Below are 25744 nucleotides of genomic sequence, written 5' to 3'. Positions count from 1 at the left end.
GAATTATTTATAATCCTTTGGGTATATACCCAGTGATGGGATTGCTGGGTCAAATGGTATTTCTAGTTCTAGAACCTTGAGGAATCTCCACACTGTCTTCCACAATGGTTGAACTAATTTACACTCCCACCAACAGTGTAAAAGCATTCCTATTTCTCCACATCCTCCCTGGCATCTGTTGTGTCCTGACTTTTTAATTATCACCAATCTAACTGGTGTGAGATGGTATCTTTCTGCCCAAAGTAAGTTATAGATTTAATGTTATCCTGATCAGGCTACCATTGACTTTCTTCACAGAATTGGAAAAAAACTACTTTAAATTTCGTATGGAATCAAAAAAGAGCCCGCATAGCCAAGACAATCCTAAGCAGAAAGAACAAAGCTGGAGGCATCACACTACCTGACTTCAAACTATACTACAAGGCTATAGTAACAAAAACAGCATCATACCAGTACCAAAACAGATATCTAGACCAATGGAACAGAACAGAAGCCTCAGAAACAATGCCACACATCTACAACCATCTGATCTTTGACAAACCCGACAAAAACAAGAAATGGGGAAAGGATTCCCCATTTAATAAATGGTGTTGGGAAAACTGGCTAGCCATATGCAGAAAGCTGAAACTGGATCCCTTCCTTACACCTTATACAAAAATTAACTCAAGATGGATTCAAGACTTAAATGTAAGACCTAAAACCATGAAAACCCTAGAAGAAAACCTAGGCAATACCATTCAGGACATTGGCATGGGCAAAGACTTCATGACTAAAACACCAAAAGCAATGGCAACAAAAGCCAAAATAGACAAATAGGATCTGATTAAACTAAAGAACTTCTGCACAGCAAAAGAAACTATCATCAGAGTGAACAGGAACCTACAGAATGGGAGAAAATATTTGCAATCTATCCATCTGACAAAGGGCTAATATCCAGAATCTACAAAGAACTTACACAGATTTACAAGAAAAAAAAAACAAACACCCCAATCAAAAAGTGGGCAAAGGATGTGAACAGATACTTCTCAAAAGAAGACATTTATGCAGCCAACAAACATATGAAAAAAAGCTCATCATCATTGGTCATCAGTGGGGCCCTTTTCTTTTGAGAATGTTGTCTCTTCCAGCCAGAGCTCTGTGAAGGACACACCTCTGCTCTGAGCTGCCAGTCATGGCTTGTGGGATTCAGGTTCCTCTCATGTGTTATGGGACTTGACAGAAAGAAACCCTGCTTTGAGGAATAGAATAATGAAGGCTAATGCTTCCTAGAATCTTGTAGAATTGGAAGGGAGGGCTGGCATAAGCCCCAGGCTTGAGCTGATCCCACCCTGAATTCTACAACCCAAAAGTTGAGACAGTTTCTGTCTTATCCACCCTTGAAGCCAATGTAGTCCCAACTTGAGGCCCCAAAGCCTCTTAGGACCCCTGGGAGAAGTAATTGGGTGAAACTCTTCATATGTACTTATTTTTCAAAGAGTTGAACAGCTGGAACCCCTTAGTTGGATTGGTAAAAATACATGGTCAGGACACAAAAAAGACATTAATAAGGAGACCTTTTTTTTTTCTGAACCAAAATTGTTAGGGTAGACTATTGCAATACAATAATAAGTACAAAATTATCACTGTGGTGGAATATCTGGTGACTGGGACTAATTGAATGATTGACTTACAAATCATACATTTTCTTGTGTTAATCTCAGGCAGGGACACAATCTGGCTGGGTGACTTTGGGCGAGACACTTAACAGTGGGGGTCCTCAGTTTCCAGGGTCTCCCTAGCTCTGTGTGTTGGTGATTTTGGGCAGAAGGGGAGAGAACTCCTATGGAAGTCGGATTGAAGTGACAGTCACAGTGCAGGTGAGACAGGCATAGGGAGTGCTCCGAAAAGGGAACCAGGGGATGGCTGTACCCCACCTGCACCCTGAGATAGAAGTCTCTTATGAAGCTGTACATATTCCTTGTGCTTTCCTTTCAGCTGGACTGAGGGGGCTGTGACTTCTCTCCTCACTTTTGTGCAGGTTGAATGTTTTAATTAAGATCTGGGCTGCTGGTCGGTGGGAATTGATTGAAGCGGATCTGCAGTCCCAGACAGAAGCAGAGACACGCTACGGGAGGGAGGTGCAGAAAGAGACCCTGGGGAGCTTCCAGCCTCTCTGGCTCTATGCTGGAGACAGAGCAGGGTTCAGAGAGCCCTTAATGGCCAAGCAGATTAGGAACATGGTTCCGGCTGAGGGCATAGAGCCCTGGTAAATGATAATCAAACTTGCAGCCAGTCAACCAGCTAAGCAGACAAGGTCTAAATAAACATCCTGCTGTCTCTGCGTGGGCTGCCCACGATCTCCGTTACAGAATCAAGTTGTCTCCTCCAGCACCCTGACCTTGGGCTCTCTGCTTCATCTTGGTGCAATGCCCATTTCCCAATATTGGATTCATAAATGTCTCTCACCCTTTGTGCTCACTCTCCTGGGCTTCCTTTGGATCTGGCAAGTGAGTGCCGTCATTCTCTGGTGGCTTCTGAACCATAGAGTTACCTGGTGACAGATGGGCTATTCAGTTTTCTCAGCTTTTCTTCTTCATTCTTGCCAGTTACTCAACTCCTATAAAACATTTCAGCCTGCAGACGCTGCCAATTTTTACACCCCCCTCTGCTCTCCAACTTAGTTAAGGCACTTCAACGTTGAGTATCTCCTTTACTCAAAGACATTGTGAAGGTTGGATGGAAAGAAAACATTTGTAATCTATTAGCTCAGAAGCCTGGTCTATTCTAGCACATCTCAAACTTTCACATGCACACAAATTGCCTGGGAATTTTATGCAAAGGCAGATTCTTATTCAATAGGTTTGAGGTGGAGCCTGAGATTCTGCATTTCTTGCAAGTTCACAGGTAATGATGATGATCTTGGTCCTTGAACCACACATTGAGTGGCAAGGATCTAGACCAGTGCAATTCAGAATATACTCTGTGAACAAGTTGTTAGTGGTCTGTGCTGAGATAGGTACAGACATTGAGAGTGAGCATTTAGAAATTTACACAGCAACTTGATATTGATGCAACATCCCAGGGCATATTCAATGCATTTGTATTTTGCAGCTTTAAGTTTCACTCTTCTAAGTAATTTGTTCTTCTAGTATTTGACAAAAGTATCTATCTACAGTAGATAAGAAATTTTACAGAATGGCCCTTCAAAACAGTTTGAGAAGCCCTGGCCTATATGACATGTGAGGTGCTTTGCATTCCCCGATATTCTCTGATGCTCTGCAGCTTGTGCATAAAAGTGTCCTGTCTTTGGGGGCAACCCTGGGGAACACGATCCCTGCTAAGGCTCTCAAGCCAGGTCCCTGGAATATCCTCATCCCACCTGTTTTCCAAGCTCAATGTTTTCTTTCCACGGCAGAATGCTGGGTATTTCCGATGAGGGTTTAATGTACCGGGGGATATGCCAGGAAAGGCCGACTAACGAGAGAGGCAGCCAGAGAGCCTCTGAGCATGCAGCCCCAGAGGTGTCCACCCCAAGCCTGGGCAGCCTGTTCCCTTCCCCTCTAAGCATGATTTTACTCGAATGTAGTACCACCTGCCCCACTTCTGAGAAAGAAAAAGCCAGGCTGCAAAACAAGCCAGTGAGAAGGCTTCCTGCCTTGTGTGCCCACAGGGGAGGGCTGGGTGTTAATGAACCCAAGTGCAGTCATAACAGGAATGAGACCAGCTGGAGCCCGCCCGTGTTTGACCAGCGGTCATTTGGCAGGATCCAGACTGCTGGGGAGTGATCAGAGATGCAAACACAGCCCGGTGTTCTCCCTGCAGAGGCTGTCTTTGTTGTTCTTGGACCACTGTGGGCCAGGACTGGTGGGGATGACCCTGGGGACACAGGGCTGGCAGGATTCCTTTCAAACTCACTCTTTTTCTTCCATTTCCCACCTCTGGTGCTTGTTTCAATGCTGGGCAGCTCACGGGGCCCCTCTATCAATGGACTGATTGGTTTTATATTCCCCCCTTCTGAACTGGAGGTAATCCCTCAAAGATCGCTGCTCTATGGAACATCATGCCATCTTTACTAAATGCTAATTAAGTTTAAACATCACAGAGAAAAGGGGCTGATATTGAATAACCATGTGTTGAATGATCTTCTTACATCCTTTGGAAATTAGCTACTTCAGTGTTCAAAAATGATGTGATTCCAGCTAGGTTCAGATTTAATTGAGTGGATAGATTTTGATTTGTGCTTATGATTTATTGAATGACCCTAAGCTGCTTTATCTTTTAATTTGTGCAAATTATTAGTGAGGGGCAAGGTTGGCCACAAGAGGACTTGTCACTGAGAATGTGTATGTGTGTGCATGCATGTGTGTGTGCATGCGTGTGTGTGTGTGCGTGCGCATGCGTGCTCACCTGTGGATAAAAAGTGATACTTGGTAAAGTGGGGCTTTGAGGTTGTTCTTTCAGGGACATAGGCGAGGCATCCTGTCCTGATCATTCCCCTTGCTGTCTAAGACACGTGCCACCACACAGCTTGCTGAGTCAGGTGCCTGGGGCTGGGTGTAACATCCGTGGCCAGGGAACAAAAGTAAAGTTGTTTGGTTGCCCCAGGATTTGGACTCCAACTGTGGCCTTGTTAGTTCTGCCCCATAGACATTGAGGCTCTTAATACATTTTGTAATACATATTTACTGTAAATTACAGTTCTGTAATACATATTTACTGTAAACAGAAAGGAGAAGGAGAATAAGGAGGCTTATGGGCACATCTTGTGCACCATGGTCTAAGTCTGCTAAGGTTTCATCTTGTCCAGATGCTTGGTACCAGCCTCTGCCCTACCCTTGAGCTACAGACGGGACCCCGATGCCACAGAACAACAGTGACTCTGGAACTCCTGTTCTCCAGCTGTTCATCAAACTGAGAAAAACTTCAGAGCTGTGTAGGCTTATTTAGTGTGTTGTCAGCCTTGGATATTGGAAAATGGAAACAGATGAGACACATCTACCTCCCTGTGACCCCAGCCATACATCATAGCTCATGTCCTGCCACCCCAAGTCCTTAGGGAAAAAAGACTTTGGAGAATGTGTCTCTGCTTAGCTTGGCTAGGTAGTTGGTCTCTTTTCTCTGCCCCAAGCATCCCATAGGTACTTTTGGACAATGGAGTGTAGGCATGTTTGACTCTTGTGGTGTTATCACTTGTAAATGTCAGTGATACTAACTGATTCTCCCATTGGAATATAGTTATCTCTTGGACCTGATATATGATAGGATAACCTCATGCTCATCTGTCCACTTCTGCAGCCAAGTCACCTGGCCAGTGTGTGTGTGTGTGTGTGTGTGTGTGTGTGTGTATGCTCATCTGTGTGTGCATACACAGGGCAGAGAGGATGGAGCCCACCTTACTGCAGCATCATGTAATTAACTCAGTGCTCAGAACCATCCCAGCCTCTGCGGGAAAGAGAAAAGGAAGCCAGCAGTGCCTGCTGAGCTGATCATATGTGCAAAAGCTCTGTTGGCATCTGGTTCAGGAGAGCACCCAAAAAAAGTTAATTGGTGTTGCCCAGTCTCCTTGCCTTAAGACTATGGTTACAACCAAGCATGAGCAGTGTCTCCTGCATGGCCACTATCCAGCACAATTCCATAATTCCCCCATAAAGCCGGTGGGGAGGAGGAGGTGAGTGACGAAGGAAGTGGGAACACTTGGTGTCATGTGCTCCCATCATTTCTACTAGCTTACTGGGAAATAAAGTGTAGTCAAGAGTGTATGAAGGCAAGATGTAAAATTAGAGACTGGTGCTAATCTGGTTACTTGAAAACAAGTGAAAGTGCTGTAGATTTGTTCTGTTGCTAAGAACCACCACACTAAACCTCATGTAGTTCCTGGAGGATGCACAACAGTGTAATTCTCTTTAGGGTGTACCACGGGTTCCTGGCCTGTGGGAGGGAATGAATCAGGAGGGCTCTTGAGAACCTTCATCTGTGTGCTTGCTCTGGAAGTGAGTCCCAAAGCTGGAGATTTAGTGAGAGCAGGCATCCCCTCTGTGTCTCACTGTCCATATTCTGGAGGCAGAGGTTTGTAACAGGCCATGTGCACCTGCATAGGGATGGGTAAAGCAGGGGCTTTGAAAGAGTTGAAAAGCATTATTAACAGTTGTTCAGAAATGAGTCCCAGGAGTTCCACGTGAAACTGGCTGTGTGTGCATTGAGGCATGGCTGTTGGGAATTCTAACTGGTCCGACACTCCTGCAAAACAATGTGTAAATATTTAGGAAGAAACTTGAAAATAGTCAAATCCTTTGAACTAGTGACAATTTTTTAAAGAATCAATTCTAATTTGTTTCAAGGGTAATAATCACCAAGATACACATTTCAGCATTTATTTAGTCTATCAAAAATTGGAATTGATATATACACTCATTTACAGGAGAATGGTTAGGTAGATTTGGTATATTTATGTAGTCATTGAAAACTTAGTTTATAAAGGCCAATCTTGTAACTGATTCTTGTGTGATAACATTCAGTGAAAAAGCATGAGACAATTAGAAAGCATGATACAATGAATAAAATAAAAACTGGAGAGAACCACCAAAATGCTAACAGTAGTTGTGCTTGGAAAATGGGACGAGGTGTGGTTTATTTATTGTTTTCTATTTATTTACATTTTTTTCTTAATTTTCTTTAATGAGCATTTATTACTTTTATATTGGAAAAAATAAATTTAAAAAAATAGAATCCCAGGGAATGCTTTAGGTAGCATTTAAGTCTGAGGGTGAAGATGCTTTGAAATATCCATGTCCAATCCAGGTGTGTGCAGCCAGCCAGCTAATTAACTCAGCAGTGAGGGGGTCTTTTTTCAAGTGGGTTGTATGGTTTGCTTGGTGGCTTGGCCGTCTCACAACATGTGCCATGAGTGGGCTTCAGAGAGAGGGAGCATGGATGGAAGGATCAATATGAGCCTTTCCCCACTGCTGGGATAAACCTGACTGCCAACAGGAATGTATTAAGGGTTTCCTACAAAGGACGCACCCTGCTTTGAACTAAAGATGATACAGAAGAAGTACAAAGGAAAATTGTTGCCCATAAGAACTTTTATTCCTATTTAAGGATAAGACACTAAGACATAGACACGCAAAAAAGTTCATGAACATAATATATGACTACATTTGCGTATGCATATACTTGTGTGTGTTTATATATGTATATATAAATAAACACATGCACACCCCCACATATATATGCACTCACATACACATACTGCAAATACTCTCTCAAATATATTGGTAGCTCAGACAATATATAATTGTGCAATGCAAAATAAGCACTTGTTATACTGTGTTAGTAGCATTGTCTTTGAATACAAAGGATAGCGTATCATTGCTGATCATTTTGATAGTGATAACAATTATTGCAGACCATGCCAGTGCCAATACTCTCTGTTATTAACAAGCTGATGATGTAGCGGCCATTTGCAAAATGCCACACATGACAATTTAGAAATCTTGATCCTTTCACTAAAATTGACTGTGCATGCTTAGGGTGAAAGGCTGGTGGAGGTTTGAGGTCCCTGCCACGGGGACCTCATATTTGGTTCTCACTTGAATCCCTCCCGGTGGGCTTGAACAGCCATCCTCATTTTACCAAGGAAGAAACTGAGACTTGAGTAGGCTGCAGGAGAGCCTGAAGCCAGCAGCAGCAGGGGCTGTGATTCTTGTGTCTACACTGCACCCCTCAGCTGGTCAAATATTATCCAAGCAGGCAAGGCAAACAATCATGAAAGGCTCATGCTGGAGCCTGGAATGCGTCTTTCTGACTCCTGCAATTGGCTGTGCTCTTAACCGTCTTCCTGCTTCCTCTTCTCTGGGCTTCAGGGAAAGAAGGAGCCCTCCTCAGCCTGTGTGCTTTGTCCAAGAGGACAAATGCAGGTGACCTATTAGAAAGCACATCTAGTGGTCTACCCTATACCCAGCCCAGAAAAGTCCCCCAGCTTTCTTTTCTCCCTTCTCCCTTGTATTTTATCATGGCCTGTGGCTTTTTCTGTATTTTTCCCCCCTCCTCTCTTTCAAAGCAAGCAAACAGGAGTGTGAATAATTGATTGAGAGAAACTGGAATGACTAACAGTTCTGGTGGGAATCGTCTCTCACGTCAGGAAGCCTGCGGGGGTGCACAGATGACGACCAGACGCCTCTGGCTCCTGCCCTGGAGGGATTGTGGGCTGCAGGGGATGCCCACCAGGCCCTGTGGCACCTGGCTTTGTCTGGACCCCACTCAGGGCTCCTGGCGCTCTCCATTAAAGCCTCGGCCCTGGGCAAATGCTGCAGAATCTTGGAAAGTCCTCTGTTCCAATCTGATTTGAATCACACCAGATATCCGCTCCGCATTCATCCCAAATGTGTGAGTGTATGTGAAGTAGAACATGGGCTAGGGGTGTAAATTCTTTGCCTTATTAATATCCATGCCAGATGTTTCCAGACCGTGTTCCTTGCAACTGGAATGTTGCTTGAAATTTAAATAGATGTTTTTAAATAAAAGATTATCTGGTCAAATTTGAGAAATACTACATAGCCTCCTCTTAGAGATTCACTACACACTTAAGTATATTAAAATACCTGAGAAGTCTAGCAGATTCTTCAGTTGCATTTGTTTTCTTCAAACTTATTTTGCCATTTGACATTTTGAATCACTTCTTTTTTATCTTATATCTTGTAGGACACTGTCTCAAGTATACAATTCAGGAAAATATTGTTCTATGCACCTCTGCTCCCTACCTCATATCTAGAAGGGACAAGATCAGACTGGAGATGTGAGTTTGAGTCCTGTCTCTGCCTCATGCCAGCTGTGAGACCTTGCAGGACTCTCTGAGCCTCAGTTTCCCCATCTATAACAAGGATACAACCAAACCAACCAGTCCTCAATTTGCAAGTGCTACCTATTGCCAGTAACAGTGCCCAGCAGAGTGCTTGGAATCCTGGAGATGCTCCATAATCTTGTATTGGAACTGATTATAGTCTATGGCAAATAAAATTACCTTGTAGCTAAGCAGAACAGATTCAGATCCGTTTCAGAAATGTGAGTCTCTAGCTCAGGAGATTTCCACAACTGTCCTTAGTAACCTGATCTTATTCTCATGTTTAACCTTGGCAGTAGGAAGTTCTTCCTGGTATCTTGCCTAATTTACTGGAGTTGGCATTAATGCCATTTCCCCCTAAGGCATGGCTCTTGGACCAGTATCACCTGAGAATTTGATAGACATAGACCCAGAGTTACTGAGGCAGGTGCTCTGTTTTGGGGACCAGCATTCGGTGCTTTAGCAAGTTCTTTGGGTGATAGGGTTCGGAAACTACTGCTCTAAAGCATCATCTGTTTTGACTTTGCCAAGCACATTCTGAACTCACTCCCGTGAGGCCCTGCTCCTGATACTTTAAATCTGTCCTGTCTCTTTTTCTGCCTCTCCGTGGAGGACTGCTGTCTGTTTTCTGGGTTCCTGGAATGTTGGCAAGTTTCTTTAAATCAGGATTATGAAATTATTTGAGAATGGCAATCATCTATACTTTAGGAACACACCAGGAGATGAAGGGCCACATTATATTATCTTCTCCCTCGGTGCCTTGGTCCTTCTGTCTGGGCGGGTTCTCTGATTCCACCCATCTGCTTCCACAGCCATGTCAGGGACCAGGCAGGGTGAGCCAAGAGGGCCACGGTATTGCAGTGGAGGAAAAACAGTCTCCCTGGGGGAGAAGTGTTGGATAAATATGCCTCCTTGTTATCACCACCAGGGCCTGGTGCTGCCCTTTGCACACAATCACAATGCTGCAAATTCCACAGGCTGCTGTCTACAGGGAGTTGAGCAATGGATAACAACTGTTGGGAGGGTTAATTCTTTCGTATTTTGATTCATTAAAAAAGTTATCTGTAGTTCCCGGAAGCCCCAAGGGGAGGGGCTGCTTCTACTCCTGGAATCCCATATGGGGCCAGTTTCAGCATCTCGAGCAATTCTCAAGCCATAAATAAGCCAACACCATTATAAAATGTGGTGAGCCCTGCCTCTGTTATATTAAGCCACTGTTACATTATGAGGTACAGGGGCAGTGAGGGGTGACGGTGGTGGCAAGTCCAAGAACATATGAAGCCCAAGAACATACCTTTGACTAGTAAAGGCCAGACAAGAATTAAATAACTGGTCCCTACTGCAAAAGCCTTGAAATCTGGAGACAGTGTGTACACCAAAAAGGGTAACAGTTTGGATGTTATCTTTCATTGTTTTTGAAATTTGCAGAGTGAGTATGAAGAGCTATAGTGTGAGATTCTGGAATCCTGGGTTTTAAGATTGGCTCTGTCACTGGTGGTTTGCAACCTTGAACGAGATTATTTCTTCCTTCATTCTTTTACTCTTTCCTTCAACATTTGACTGATGTTGATGATGCTCTTGCCACTATGCTGGTTGCTCAGAGTACATTATATATCAAAGAGTAGAAGCACAGCCCTATTCTTAAGTAGCCCACAGTCTGAGGGAGGTATTTGTAAATAGATCACAATACAGAGAGCAAAGTCTTCCATGGAGGAATGCAAGGTCCACGGGGATCTGTAAGACAGAGCCTCAGATGCTTTGGAGAAAGGAATGCTTCTCAGACAAGGCTTTGACATGCTGTCTCCATTTCTTTCCCTCCTCCAGGGGTTTTGTAAAAGCCAGGTCCTATCAACCTAGTCCTGGTTCTCCCTTGCATGGCAGGCTCCCACATGAGGAGGGACATGAGACACTGCCTAGTGTAATCACCCTTTGGATGCTAATGTACCCAGTCCCATAGTACACACCCACCCTTGCCCACACACAACAACCCAGCCACTTTTCCTGCCTCCACTTGAATATCTCCGATCATGCGGAATTTTGTATGAAATGTTACGACATCTGTTACAAATAAAAGATCTGGCCGAGCGCGGTTGATCATGCCTGTAATCCCAGCACTTTGGGAGGCTGAGGTGGGCAGATCACCTGAAGTCAGGAGTTCGAGACCAGCCTGGCCAACATGGTGAAACTCCGTCTCCACAAAAAAATACAAAAATGAGCTGGGTGTGGTGGTGTGCACCTATAATCCCAGCTACTCAGGAGGCTGAGGCAGGAGAATGCTTGAGCCCAGGAGGCGGAGTTTGTAGTGAGCCAAGAGTGCACCATTGCACTCCAGCCTGGGCAACAAAGAGTGAGACTCCATTTCAAAAAAAAAAGATCCAATGCCCATTTCAGAATTGTCTTGGCTGTCACTGGTTTGAAGTAGACTAAATCTCAACTAGCAGAACCTCCTGATACCGTTGAGTGAAATTTCAAATCTTAGCAGCTCAAAGAATATCAGAGGTGGGAGGGACTTTTCAATAATCATTCTCATTCTCATTCTCTTTCTTTGAACCTCATTTTGTGCAGGAGAGATCACAGACCCAGGTGAAATGACAGGAGGAAGTTAATCATCTGCCATGGGCTGCTATCCATGAAACTTCTTGGAATGTCTGGTAGTTTTTAGGGAATAAGGAGCTCATAAGAACACCTCAGGGATGGGCACAGTCCTCAGAACTATGACATGCTAGGGGAGAGGTGACAACCCAGGACACAGCCTGCTTTAGGCCTTTCTAATCTCTAGGGATTGTTGCCTAGTAGAGAACTTTGGCATCAACCAATGACTCAAGAAATAATCACCCAGGACACACTATGTGCCAGCCATGTGCCAGGGGTGGTGAGAAGCTGGAGCTCTGAGTTAAATACTCCTGCTCTTTTCTCTAAAGCATGTCTTAAGTTTTCAATGGGAAGAATCACTATTTCCACGACTTGAGAACACTAGACCTCTGGCCCACAGAGCAACAAGCACCTCTGCAGCATGAAACACCAAGCTGCCACAGCTAGTGCTCCCTTCCAGGTACCATCAATACTCTTGAGAATAACATATGTGTTTCTCACAGAAGCAAGATAATTGGGGAATAGCATAGATGGTTTCACCAGGAGAGTGTGATGGTCGGATGGGGTGGGTGATGGAACTTCTAGGGTGCTCTTCCTACCCTCACTCCCAATATTTGGGAGAACAGTGCTATGTCAGCAGAAGTTGGAGGATTGCTCCTGAAAGCCCTATCCATTGCCTCTCCCATACCACAGTTTCAGCTCGCGGCCTCCAGTAGAACGTGGGTGTGTGTTTCCATTCTTTTCTCTTGTGCCAGGCTGTGCTGTGAGAAACAGCACTCTCCCCTGCCATCCATCCTAGCTCTTTTCTCTCCTCAGCCCCAGGTCTCTGCATTTCAGTCGTTACCCCCGGCCATACCTTCCTGCTCACAGATATCTTCTGGCGAGCAAAGGGATTTGCAAGTAGGCAGCAGAACCTATCTACTGAGTTGGTGCTGGTGGCCACTGAGGGGAACAAGGAAATCAAATGGTCTCTCCAAGCAGCAAGGTGGGGAGGGGGCTCCTGTGGACCCATGAGGGATATTGTAGAAGGGGAGGCTGTCGTACCCCATCTTCTGTGCTGCCCAATCAGATGTGTGGGTACCACAGAGATGGGAGAGGATGTCACATCTTGCACCTCAGTTTTCCTACCTGCACAGGGGAAGAGGGGAGTTGATCCTTCCAGCTCTCCCTTTTGTTTTGGTTTTCTTTTTTTCTTTTTCTTTTGAGTTTGTAGAAGACTGTGTCTGGAAAAGCTCTGGGCTTATCAGGGAAATGCATTCTGTACAGGCCATTCTAGGGGAGGCTATAAAAAGGAGGCAAAGGTCACTTGGCTTGGAAAAATGATCTTTGGGATTGAAATCATTTAAAGCAATTTTTGCTAGGAAAAGGAGAGAACTTATTTATTTGGGGATCTGGGTTTTTTCCAACTGGGTCCCAGTAAACAAGGCTGCTGGGCTGATATTTCATAACATAAGCAACTCGTATTCTCTGGCTTTTCCTAAATAGCCTTTTCTAGCAGAGAGAAAGAGAGAGATCCAATTGCCTCATAGAAAACATCTGGGGAATCTAGCGTAGGATTTCTTTTTCTGTACTTTGTTTTTACACATTTCATGAGCCGGGGAAAGGAGTTTTTGCTGGCGTTCACGTTTGCTGAAGAGAGAGCAATGCAGGAAGATAAGTTTCTCCGTAAGCAAACATTGCCATAGGTGGGATTTGGCTCCTCCTGCTAAAAGCAGAGAGAGGATCAACCCTGCCTGGCACTGAAGGTTGACCTGGGAAGACAGAGAGGATCAAGGAGGACTGGGTGCAGGTGGGGCCATGCAGGAGTGATGGCTGCCTTGTGTCCTTTCTAGGACAGTCACAGGGACAATTTCTTCTGGTTCCAAATCCAGACCAAAGCCACCATCAGGGCCTGCTGGATGAAATTAAAGGTGGTATGCGCTGCCTCCACTGCAGGGCGGAGAAATCAGGAGGCCTGGGGAGGCCTTCTCTCCTGCCCGAACAGTGATTGATCAGGGCTCCTGAGAAATGGTTAGTGCTGAGCAAATCGCTTCCTGGAAGTGGAGATATAACAGCAGCAATTTTATTTCCTTATGGTTGCTTCTTGCTGAAAGTGCCTTGCCTAACATCACTGTTTATAGTTGCTGAGTTTGAAGGGCCTTTTTTAAAAAAAAAAATCCTTTAAAGGAAGGTATTTGGAGAGCTGAGTCGAGTGTAAATGAGGAGAAACAGATACTTCATTGGGATGCAGTGGGCACAGGGACCCCAGCATCCTGCTCCTCCATGGAGCAGTGGCAGAGACACAGATTTCTTCCTCCCTTCCCTGTATCCTCGGCTGGGGGTCCTTTGCCTTGCGGAACAATAGAGGCTTTCCCCTTAGCATGTGAACTCCAAGCACTTTTGGCAAAATTGGTACAGTCCCTGGGCCAATGCTGGGATCCCTAGTGGTGATTGATGAGACCTTTTCACATCACCAAAGCTCTCCACAGTCTTCAGAGTAGCAACACTTCAAGAACCTTATCAAAATTTGATTCTCACAGCAACACTATGGGGCAGATACTACAGGTGGGGCCGTTCCAAATTTGCAGGTGGGGAAGCTGAGGCCCCTGAGGTGAAGGCATTGGTCTAAGGTCGTGTCAATGGCATTGGGACTCAAACTCTACTGTCTGCTCTTTTCTGTTCACGTCAGGGACTGGCTGGACTGGAAGGAAATATTGCTCCCTGCTCTCCTTGGCTCCTATTTTCCTTTCTAAATTCCACATAAGCTCTCCCTCACTTAGTTCTTCATCCTGGCAGTCCCCACTTATACTTTGTTCCCCCACATGCCATGCCGTTTCCCACCCCGCTGACTGAACACATGTTGCTCTGCCTACAGTGTCTTTCCCACCATTTTGACTGCTCTAGGAGCTCTTTCTCAGATCAGATGTCACCTCTTCCAGTAAGCCTTTTTTGATCTGTCCTTCCTGTCCTCCTCTTCCCCAAGTAGACAGAATCACTCCCTTTCCTGGACTGCTACTGGGTCCTCTAGCATGTCCATGTTGGCATGGAACACACTGTGCTGTGGTTATTTAATCAACTGCCTGTCTTTCTTACTGAGTTCTGCATGAGACACTTTAGGGCAGGGACATCAACAATTTGTCTTTGGGTCTCCAGTGCCACACACAGAATGTGCACATGGTATTTGCTTTTGATGAGTGGAATTGGGGCTGAGGAGCCCAGTCCATGTGGCATTATTCTTGAGCCTTTTCTACCTCCTGGGGGACAACCAGGTTTCTGTATCCTAAGGAAGATGTCTGTGTGAATTTAATGATGTTGTCCCAAATCCTTCTGAGGGCTGGGTGGGGTGGAGCTAAAGGGAAGGACCAAGATGACATGGAAGATGTGTAAGCGCTGGCCACATGGGCCTGGAAAGCCTGACCAGACTCTGCCCGACCAGGTTTCTTTCCTACTCTGGCCCTGCCCAAGCCTGTACTAGTAGGACTCAAAATCCCAGCTAAAGCGTCTGTCTTGGAAAAAGGCACATAGATGAAATGGGGACATCAGCATCAGAGGCCTTGCTAACATGAGCTTGGGATATCCAGGATGAGAATGGGGAGGGCGGGGACAGCCTCACCTTTCTTGGCCTTCTCACACACAGACTTGTGCATATTGTCCATCAGACCTCTCTCTGACACCTTGAAAAGAACACACAGAGAGCTTGTCCACAGCAGACAAGGTAGTTGTAACTGACTCTGGGTGGCTTACCCTTCACACACATTTTCCCTGCAGAAAGCTGGAATGCTTTTCTGGCTTTAAAAGTGAGTTTGTTGGAGCTGATAGTGAAATTGCTAGATAAAAATTATATGCTCTGTTGGTGCAAGTGCGTAACACTGATTCATTTTGCTAGTCATGACTTTTCTGTTTGTCTTGGGGGCAAAGCTGGCAAAACAGGAGTTTGGTAGAGCTAGAAACTGTGGTTAGGATTCGAGGGTTCAACAAGTGGTGACTCTTTGGCAATCGTGAAAGAATAGCCCAGAACCTACACCAGCTCCTGGGACCCACAGATACTCTGGGTGTGTTCCTCTCTGCAGACATCTGATGGATGCATTCTGATACCCACCAGTAGCTTCTAATTACCAGCTGCTCACCCTTACCTTCCCTCCAGCCTTTGCTGGTGTAGGCCTGGCATCTCCCAACAGCTAGCCTTTGACACCCTGCTTGTTTTGTGAAGGAGCCTGTCGTGTGGTATTAAGGCAAGGTGGATCAGCCCCTCAGAACTGAGAGCCAGACCCTGGATAGAATTGCATGTGACAGGAGAGATGAATTTATCAACATCAGGGGCTCCTAATGAACACAATCTCCCGGTGCTAATGGGAACCTTAAGGAGTTAGGCATGGTTGAAGGCCATGGAGGCTTTCAAATGCAGATGCTCCTAATCAATCACATATTGTGACTCGTCACTTACTCCTTTGGTCCACTTTTAATAAAGACCAGGATGAGCTTCTCTGTCCAAACGGGAATGAATGGCAGCCAAGCTGCCATCTTCACTTGGCCTAGGTCAGCATCAAATGGCTCATGATTACTCTCTGATGTGCAGCAACTTGTGTGTTGCTGGACTGGCAGTTCTGCAATCAATCCCAGCTGCTGGACTGGAGGGTGTGGAGCCCCCGGCCACCTGAGCCTCAGGTTGAAATCCTCTCTTATATCCCTGTTAAATACAAGGCCCTACCACATGGGAGAGTTTAAAGGGAATATGAGATTTTATTAAAGCCAGGAGACCTCCCTGATAGAACAGAAAACCTAATAAGGGCGGTAAGGTTTCTTATCTCCCATGAAAGTTTCCCATTTTCCCAGATTCCTCTCTTTTGTTGTCACTGTATTGCTCCTCCTTCACCCCTGCATTTCCATGGGCACCTCATCATTTAAAGCCACTGCTAAAAAGCCAAAAATTAGTAGCCAAACCATCCAAGAGTTGTTTCCCCCCAATGAAGGCCCAGGGGTTTCAAGTGTATTTGTTTTAAAGTTTGAACATAGTGACTTCAGTAGACTCCCCAGCTTTAGAGCATTGATGGGATCTGGATTTCCAGTGGAAAATAAGACAAGCCAGAAAAATGTGTACATCTACAGCCCTTGGTCCAGGAGGAGCTGATGGCCAGACACACAAAATCTAACCTTTCCAGCTGCCACTCTGCTGGTTTCGCTAACGCTATGCACATCCAGAGCTACTGAGGCCTGGCACCAATCGTAGAATCCTAGGGCATGAGGCACTAAGGCCTGGAAGCCTCTTCCTTTCCTTCCCTTCCTCTTGACTTCTCTAGACCTTGGAGAGAACATTGCAAGACTGAGTCCTCTGGGGAAAGGTGTACTTGGCATCCCTGGTTGCTGGGGTTAAAGGTGAACTTAGCAATGAAGTTCAGCTAGAGACTCATGGGCAGCCAGGGCTTGTCTTGCCTGCTCTACTGGTTTTATCATTACTTCTACTGCCTGACCACATCATGCCCTGACCATCTCAAAGCTTGGAATTAGTGCCCATGCAAAATGGGAATAATGATATTTACCAACAGCATAGTATTTTGAAGATTAAGAGGGATAATGGATGGTAAGCCCTCAGAAAAGTGCCTGGCACATAGTAAGTAATAAATGTTTGGCATTATATCATTGGCATTGCATTAAATTATTTTATGGTTTTGTTAATAAACGCTGGAGAAATGCCAATTTTCGAGGCACTTCCGTGCTCTCCACGCCAGGCCCTCTGCTGAACCCACAGACAAAGATTATCTTCTTTAAGCCTCTCAACTTTCCCTATTTATAGGTGAGAAAGTTGAGGCTTCCAGATGTTGCACAAAATTATACTGTTGCTGAGTGACAGAGCCAGAATTTCTTGTATTGATGTTTATGCAGTACCTATTTTATGTCAGACACTACTAGGTGCTGGAGAATTGAACCTTTGTTCTATTTTGTTTGATTCTAAAAGGCTTCATCTCTCTAATGAACCATGCTGGTTTCCAGTGTGTGAGGTGTGGGAGAGGGTGAGTAACATCTGACCGTGGAGGTAATGAAGATAGAGAGGACACGTTGCTTGGTGTGGGGGCTTCCACTCCTGCCTGAAGGCTGTGGTGCAGTAGCTAAGCTGATGCCACTGGGAGGAAGGATCTGCATAGATCTACCTGACCTCCTTCAGAGGACTGTCATCCACAAATCCTAAGGGAATTCTTCAATGAAGAAGAAACTGCTTGAGTAAACAGGGCCCCGGCCACACCACATGTGTGATCCGTGTGGTGATACTAAATGCTGTACAGTTTATTCTGGGAAAATGTAAACATCAAAACAGCAGAGCCACTCAAGGTTATCATCTCTGACTTGGTTTTAGCCATTTGTTTCTGCTTCTTTTGGATTGGAAAACTGAAGCTCATTGCTGGAGGGGGTGATACCTTTGCTCAATACTTGGTCCTGCAGCCCTAATGTAGTGCCACATGACGTGTCACATAATATAAATCTTTCCCAAAGCATTCTCATGTGCCTGACCACCTTGAGTACATTTGGTGGGAGTGTGGGTGATGCATTGATTGATAGGAGATAAGCCAGGCTGGGACAAAAATAATGCAGGTGTCAATCTAGAGGCGATGGCCAACAATCATTAATCAGAGTAGTGGCACAGATAATCAAAAGATCGTGTCTTTTTGGCTTTGGATGCATGATTGCAGTTTTTCACATCAGGCTTACCTTCCCAGTCAAGTTTCCCCAGAGTTATTTCTCAGTGTGTTTTCATGGATTAAAGCACTCTTCAGTGGCTGGATGTGGTCCAGACTAAGTGTGTAAGTGTGTGTGTGTGTGTGTGTGTGTGTGTGTATGTGTTTGTGTGGTTATTTCTCAGTGTGTTTTCATGGCTTAAAGCACTCTTCAGTGCCTGGGTGTGGTCCAGACTCAGTGTGTGTGTGTGTGTGTGTGTGTGTGTGTGTGTGTTTGTGTCGGGAGGCAGGGGCAGATCAGAGAGGCCCAGCCATGGGCTTTGATAAAGGAGTTACTGTCCTTGATGCCTTCTCTTTTATTCATCCCTTTCAAGGACGTCTGTGAACATCTTTGGCCACTGTCTGTGTCCCAACCCGAGTTTAAGGCTCCCTCCCGAGTGGCTGCTTCCCTTCCAGGCTCACTGCGACTTTGGTTTTAGCCTTCAGTCCCCTCGGTGCCCCAGTTTTATGAACTCCTAGGGGGAGGATTAATTTTCTACCCCAAGGCTTTATTCAGGGAACTGTGTCCAGAAATACGCTCCTACATCTAAAAGATACTGACATCATTAGTAGGAAACTCTCACAAGAAGTGATTTGAGATTAGGGAGATACAGGAATAGCTGTAAGATCCCGAAAGGTAGAGAAGATGTAGCTGAAGATGGTGGGCCACTTTCTTTGAGGGTCTTGGGCCATCTCAGAGGGTCTCCTGGGACAGTTTTTGATAAGCTCCTTCCTTGCCCACCCAAACAGCCCCGTCTTAACTTCCCATATTCTTTTCTCTGTGCCTTCTGTATACATAACACGGAGCCAAAGGACTTAAAACCCGGTTCATGATTTCCACCTTCGCATGTGTTACTCCCCACACCTATTTCCCTCTCCACCCCAACCCGTCTCCCCAGCCCAACCACGGGGCACATGTGTCTGTAGACCAGCCCTAACCTGGAAGCGTGCCTCCCCCACTCCACGTGCTCCTTCTCTGGGATCTCCTTTCCACTCTTCTTGTGCCCCCCTACCTCTGCCTCTGCCCACCAGCATGGCTATCCACATGTGGCCGACACTGATTCAGGTGCTCATGCCAACCAGGCATCAGCTCTCCCTGCCTGCCATAGGCATACATGCATCCTCACTGGGGACCCTCAGGGTAAAAGTGAGTCGTCGACTCCTGGGATGTGGTATGCCCACACAGGAACACAGTTTTGCCTAACAGCAGAGGATGGCCTAGCTCAGTCACACCCATCAATATCTAGGGGCTGGAGCAGGGCGGGGAAAGGGGTGATAAGAAGTAGTCAACAGAATTCAGGATAATAATCTGCTCACTGCTCCTCTGCATGAGTTTGTTATACATAGACATTTATTAGTGATATGATTTGAATAGAAACAATGAAACACACACACACACACAGGCACACACACACACACACACAGAGTCCAGGAGAGCTGGCACCGCCAAATACAGGCAGAGCAAGGCTAGTTTTGTTAACCAAATACAGATAAAGGATATTTTTATGTATGCATCCAAATACAAATGGATAATTTTATAAAAGTTGTTTGCCAGCATTAAGAATTCTAAATAAGGCCAGGAGAGCATCAACAAAGGCTGTGGGCTGGACATCCTCCAGCATTTGAGAGGCCACATCCCAGTCAAGAAACTATGGTGCCTCTGGCTTGCAAGGCCTGTGGGCTTCCCAGTAATCCCATCCCCAGCTGGCTGCCTCTACTTCCCTCGCCTCTCATGCCAAGGCGGCATCTGTGATAACACAGTGATGGGCAGCCTCTCTGCATCCACCCACCAGAACAGCATTTCGGGAGGAATGGACCTGGATTTTCCACACTCAGAGCTAAGACTGGGAAGGAAGAACACCCAAGTTGACTCTTGCCTCTTCCGCATTAAATGCTGGAGTTCTCCTTACAAGGGAGCTCAAACCTGCTGCTGTCAGGGGCCACAGAGCATACCATTTTTTTTTTTTTTTTTTTTTTTTTTTTTTTGAGACGGAGTCTCGCTCTGTCGCCCAGGCTGGAGTGCAGTGGCATGATCTTGGCTCACTGCAAGCTCTGCCTCCTTGGTTCATGCCATTCTCCTGCCTCAGCCTCCTGAGTAGCTGGGACTGCAGGCACCTGCCACCACGCCCGGCTAATTTTTTGTATTTTTAGTAGAGAAGGGGTTTCACCGTGTTAACCAGGATGGTCTCAATCTCCTGAACTTGTGATCCACCTGCCTTGGCCTCCCAAAGTGCTGGGATTACAGGCAGGAGGCCACCGCGCCCAGCCGCATACTATCTTTTTACATCTACTTCTCAGGGGGCCGTAATGGACAGATTAGGAATCAAAATCACTCCTCTATAGGGTGTCTATAAAAATTCCCTTTCTTTGATGAGCTCTTTGTTCAAAGTGATGGTTTCAGGGCAAATATGAAGTGCCTGCTTTTTGGTGATGGCTACTGAGGGACGTCCTTCTCTGTCAGCAGACGGTCGGTGCCCTCTCTTTTTGGTGTATGTTATGCCCCCTGGGGGCTCTTCCATTCTTTCCACACAGCCCCCCTGGCTTCTTCCATTAGCCGAGCCATTGCAGGCATAAGTCTGTCCTCCTTGGAAGGCTTCTTGAGGTGGTAGTGGAGAAACAGGGGCCATCGACCAGCACTCCCTCTGTTCTCACCAGGCTTGGGGACTCCTCCCCTCACCTCCTTTCCAGGAAGCCATGTCCTGTCAGTTTTGATGAGAAGGGGAAAAAATGCTTATGATATCAGCAAGGGGTCTGGTGATGCGTCTTAGCAGGCTTCTGGCGTCTGGATGGCTCTGGGGGCCTGAGAATCAAAGGAGGGGCTTAGGTCACTCAGCTTAGTCTTGTCTTTGCTGCTGATTTTGCCCGAGGGGAAGAGAAAGTTGAAAGGAGCTGTCTTGGTCAAATGGCAGAGGCGTTAGGGATTCTCTCATCTACTGTGAAAGGGCTGGGAGAGGCTCTGGGCTCTAAGCAGCCAGACACATCAGGCCAGGCAGATCCAAGCAGGAAAACTCAAATGTGGAGGTGTGCAGCAGGATAGAGAAATGGCATCGTCTGAATTAGGGGAGGGTGGATGGAAAAGAGGACTGCAGGGGAAGCCCCTTCAGGTGGTGCTGATGGCAGCAAACATTTTCAGAGTGCTATGTGAGGTGAATGCAGACACCTGCTGCAGATGCAATGTGGGTTCCCAAGGTCATCGCCTGAAATCCAATGTCACCACGTGGCTGGCGGCTGGTGACTGCAAATTTCACCTGGCAAGCATGTGCTTTGGGAGGGCTGGGCTGCCTTCCTTCAGGGCGGGGCCCGGCTTCTCAGCAGACATCTGCTTGTCAGTTCTCCTCAGCTCCAGCCTCATCTACGACTGTTGACGGGGACGGGCATGGTGCCCAGAGCAGGTGTCTTTGAGCCCGGCAGGACACACCACACCTGTGTGTCCATCAGGTGCTGTGAGCCGCAGTGCAGGCAGCTGAGGGCCCCACCCTAGACACTCCAGATGTCAGCCTGGGCAGACAGAGGGTGACAGGAGAGACCACAGCCCACCTCCTCCTCTGGTCCCCAGGTCAGTGGGGGTTCCCGCCAGCTGGGCTTAGGCTCAGACAGCTGCTCCTCTGGATGCCTGGCAGGCCCAGGAGCTGCTGGCAGGAAGGAGAGCAACAGGGAGCAAGGATTTGTGTGGGTGCGGCCGCATCCCTCCCCACCCAGCTCTCTTCTCCCGTGTCTCCTTGTTGCTTTTCTTTTCTCTCATACCTTAGTAGTTGATCAAATAGTTAACCTAAGAGAAAAACACTAACCAGAATAGAATACTCAAATAAGCTGCTGTTCCACTCCCTCTAAATGCCTTTGGTTCTCCCTTCTTATGGAGGCGACACTGCCCCTCCTTTGATCACGCCCAGCATTGACATTGGCTCCAATCAACACCCTGCTGTCCAGCCCATTTCCAAGACATTCTCCTCTCTTGCCAACTGCCCCCATGGTGCGTGGGTGTTTTCTATGTCATCACAAAAAGCTCCTTTCTACACCCCCTGTGATCTCTGCCCTCCATCAGGCCTGGAACATTAAGAGAAAAGTGTCACAGTGGGAACAGAGAGGGCTTTGACGAGCAGAATTGCAGTTCTACCGCTGACACCTGGGGGAACCTGGGCCAGCTATTTGGCCTTCCTGGTCCTCAGCTCTCTTATCTAATAAGTACCTGCACGGCGGGTCTGTTGTGAGGGCTCAACTCAAGTCAGTTCAGTTAAAGCATCTGGATCCTGGTGGCTGTTCCATCCTGGCAGGTGCCCTTTGCTGCTGTGTCCTTCTCATTCTCTGTTGGTCTTCATGGATGTTCCCCAGAGATGCACTGCTCCAACCTGTGGTCAGCCTTATCAGCCAGATGTGTCCTTCCTCTGGACTGTGGCATCTCTAATGATGTCCCCTGCATGAGAGGGGGACTTATTGGTTTTATTCTGTACTTGTGATTCTTCCGGGTTTCTCCGTCTTCCTGTGTGTTGCGTTCATCCCTCGCTCCCCACCCCACCCCTCACCTGCATCCTTCATCCTTTCTTCCCAATACCTTCACCCGCCTTTCTTCTTCCAGGCTCCAAGGCAGTTCCTTCTGTATCTCCCTCCTTCCCTGCCACCTTGCTCCCGGGTGTGTATCCTTTTTGAGGGTGGTATGCCGCCCACTTGCTGTCACGCCTGAAGAGTTCAGTGTATGGTGATCCTTTGGAAATACTTCTTTGGTCATAGTCCATGACAGAGCTGCTAGGCCACCAACCTTAGCAGTCTCTGGATCTAGGCAAGGGATCTGTGTGGCCACCACAGCCCAGCCCAGGGCTACTCACCTGAGCATTTTCACTTCTATTCCTTGAACATAGCCAATGTAGTTAATGATTTGCAACTTGCAGTTGCTCTATATCCACATGTAGAGCCCATGTTTAGCAAGAGTTTCATTTCCAGGTAATCTTAGATATCTCTCTCTTAGCTTATTTGACGCTCTCACCAGCTAGGTACAGTGGCTCATGCCTGTAATCCAAGCACTTTGGGAGACTGAGGCTGGAGGATCACTTGAGCCACAGGAGTTTGAGACTAGCCTGGACAACATAGCGAGAGCCTGTCTCTACAAAAATACCAACAACAAAAAAATTAGCTAGGGATGGTGGCAAGTGCCTGTGGTTCCAGCTACTCAGGAGGCTGAGGTGGGAGGATCACTCAATCCCAAGAGTTTGAAGCTGCAATGAGCTATGATTGCACTACTGCACTCCAGCCTGGACAACAGAGCAAGATGCTGTCTCAAAAAAGTTTTTTTTAAATAATTAAAAAAAGATTAAAGCTCTCATCATCATATTCCAACAGCAGATGTCAATTATTCTTTCAACTAATTTTTCCAAGGAAAATTTAAATGGCCCTTTTCTGGAATTTCTTTTCTGCAACATCAGTCATTCCTCTTCTTCCCAAATAGTTACTTTTGATTTCCCAAAGAGCCCCTACTTTGAGGTGGCCAAGAGAAAGAAATACTTCTTATTTAATTCTCTCTCTCTTTTTTTTTAATTGAGACAGAGTCTCGCTCTGTTGCCCAGGCTGGAGTGCAGTCATACAATCTTGGCTCACTGCAGCCTCCGCATCCTGAGTTCAAGCAATTCCCCTGCCTCAGCCTCCTGAGTAGCTGGGATTACAGACACCCGCCACCACACTCAGCTAATTTTTGTATTTTTAGTAGAGATGGGGTTTCACCATGTTGGCCAGGCTGATCTCAAACTCCTGACCTTGTGATCCGCCTGCCTCAGCCTCCCAAAGTGTTGGGATTATAGGTGGGAGCCACCGTGCCCGGCCTCTCTCTTTTTTTAATGGTAGGAAAATCAAGACTCAGAAAGCACAGGGTCTATTACCCTAAAGACAGACCCTCTTGGTCCTGAAGTGAGGAAAGAACTGAGGCTCTCAACTCTGGCTCCTGCACAATGTTTTCGGAGCTCTGAATGTACTGTGTGTGTTTCAGGAGGTAACTCACCACCATCCCCAGCTTCATGATTGGATTACAGATTTCTTCCAATTTCTCTTAATATGGAGCTCCCTGTAACTAGACAGTCCTATTGAGACAGGTTCACAGCTTGTAACTCATCTTACTGTTTCTCTGGAGGAGTCCCCAAGCTCCCTGAAAGATAGGAAGGCACCCCAGGGACTGTGAAGGTGAAGGAGCCCCATCTCCTGTGGTTAGCGACATGAAAGCAGAGGGGGCAGGACACCCAGATTTCCTCTTCACAATGTGCTTTGCTAGCTCACTTTTTAATGTTCTCAAAGGAATTGAGTTTCAATAATTTCCTCAGGGATCTGGGTTTCTATCTGAGAGCACTTGGCAGAGGAAAGATTTACTTGCTGATGCCTGTCTTCTCTCTCTGAATCTCCTCTTCTGTGCCCTGGGTATCAGGAGCCCTGGATTTGTACTTCACTTCTCCCCTCTGCCTCATGTAAAAATGCCTTCCTTTTATTTTCCAGTTTTCCTATCCATCAGCCACAGTTCTGGAATGATGGATCCATTGAACCACAAGTCATTCCAGAAATGAAACTGTACAACCTTTATTTCAGAGATGAGGAAACTGAGCCTCCAAAGGGGAAGGGTCTTGCTGAAGACAGACATGAGCATAGAATCCAGTTTTCTGACTTTCGGCCTAACCCCACTCACCATCACACTCTTGCCCCATGCATGCGCATGCGCGCACATACACACACACACACACACACACACACACACACACACACACACACACACACACACACACACACACACACAGGCCGTAGGAAAGACCAGGGGAGCAGGGCATGGAAACCCCTGGAGGGACACCTTCTCCAGTGTACTCAAGGGACCATTATTCACTAGTGCTTTTTATGGACTCACTGCTGAGCTCTCTCAGCCTATTGAAGGAGCAGTTAAATGAACCAGACATAGACTTCAATGAGATGAGCCCTTAAGTTTGTTTCCTAAACCTTCAAATTTGGTGAGAAGCCATTGCTATCCCAGAAATGCCTAAATCCAGCTCTCGGGAGCCCTGGTAGGAAGGGCATTCATGAGGACGGACGTCTGTCAGGGAGAGTTTGGTGCAGTCTTCCCCAGGGAGGGGGACATCTCCATTGGCATGGGACAGTAACCCTGAGAGCTTACATTGTGCTTTTAGGTGCCAGGCTCCTGATATTATTAACTGAGATAAGGCATGCATTCTTGCTTTCTCCAGTTAACAGATGAAGAATATGAGGATTAAGCAATGTAGTTATTGTAATAATTTTCCTAAATTCACACACTAGAAGTATCAGCCCTAGGAGTCAAACTGGATTTTTCCCATCCCAGAGCCCACTTAGCTCAACCACAGGATGAAACTACGAACGTAGTGAGAAAAAGGAACCGTCATTCTCCACATCCCCTGAGCAAGACCACGGAATGGGTATTTTTGGTGATAAGGAAAATTCCTGATAGTTTTGGATGGTTTCACTAATGTCCAGTCCAGGCAGAAAGGGGGCTAAATGACCCTCTGTGGGCTCTTTTAAGTCCAGGGACTTCTCAATGACTTTATGGAGAAAGGAAGAGCCTGTCAAGCTGGCTGCCACTCTCAGATGTCAACAATACCCTGGGCTGGACCGCATCCAGGCAGCGCAACCTCTTAATGTCTGTGAGCTGACGTGA

At 46.5% G+C, this 25744-nt stretch overlaps 1 protein-coding gene across 4 annotated transcripts in view; it reads left to right on the top strand.

The window, feature by feature from the left end:
* The window catches only part of PLXNA4 (plexin A4), a 448758-nt gene that overhangs the window by 186220 nt on the left and 236794 nt on the right, over positions 1-25744 (top strand). The window contains exon 4 of one of the 4 annotated variants that reach the window (XM_054495763.2): positions 4787-6564. The exons of the other annotated variants lie outside the window; for them this stretch is intronic. Within the exon in view, the coding sequence (XP_054351738.1) occupies positions 4787-4894 (108 nt within the window). The 3' untranslated portion in view covers positions 4895-6564. Of the gene's footprint in view, positions 1-4786; positions 6565-25744 lie in introns of those variants that run through there. 4 annotated transcript variants of the gene reach the window in all.

Source organism: Pongo pygmaeus, chromosome 6 (assembly GCF_028885625.2).
Source record: "Pongo pygmaeus isolate AG05252 chromosome 6, NHGRI_mPonPyg2-v2.0_pri, whole genome shotgun sequence".
NCBI lineage: Eukaryota > Metazoa > Chordata > Mammalia > Primates > Hominidae > Pongo > Pongo pygmaeus.
The sequence above is the reverse complement of the archived record's forward strand: the minus strand, read 5'-3'. Positions and strand labels throughout refer to the sequence as shown.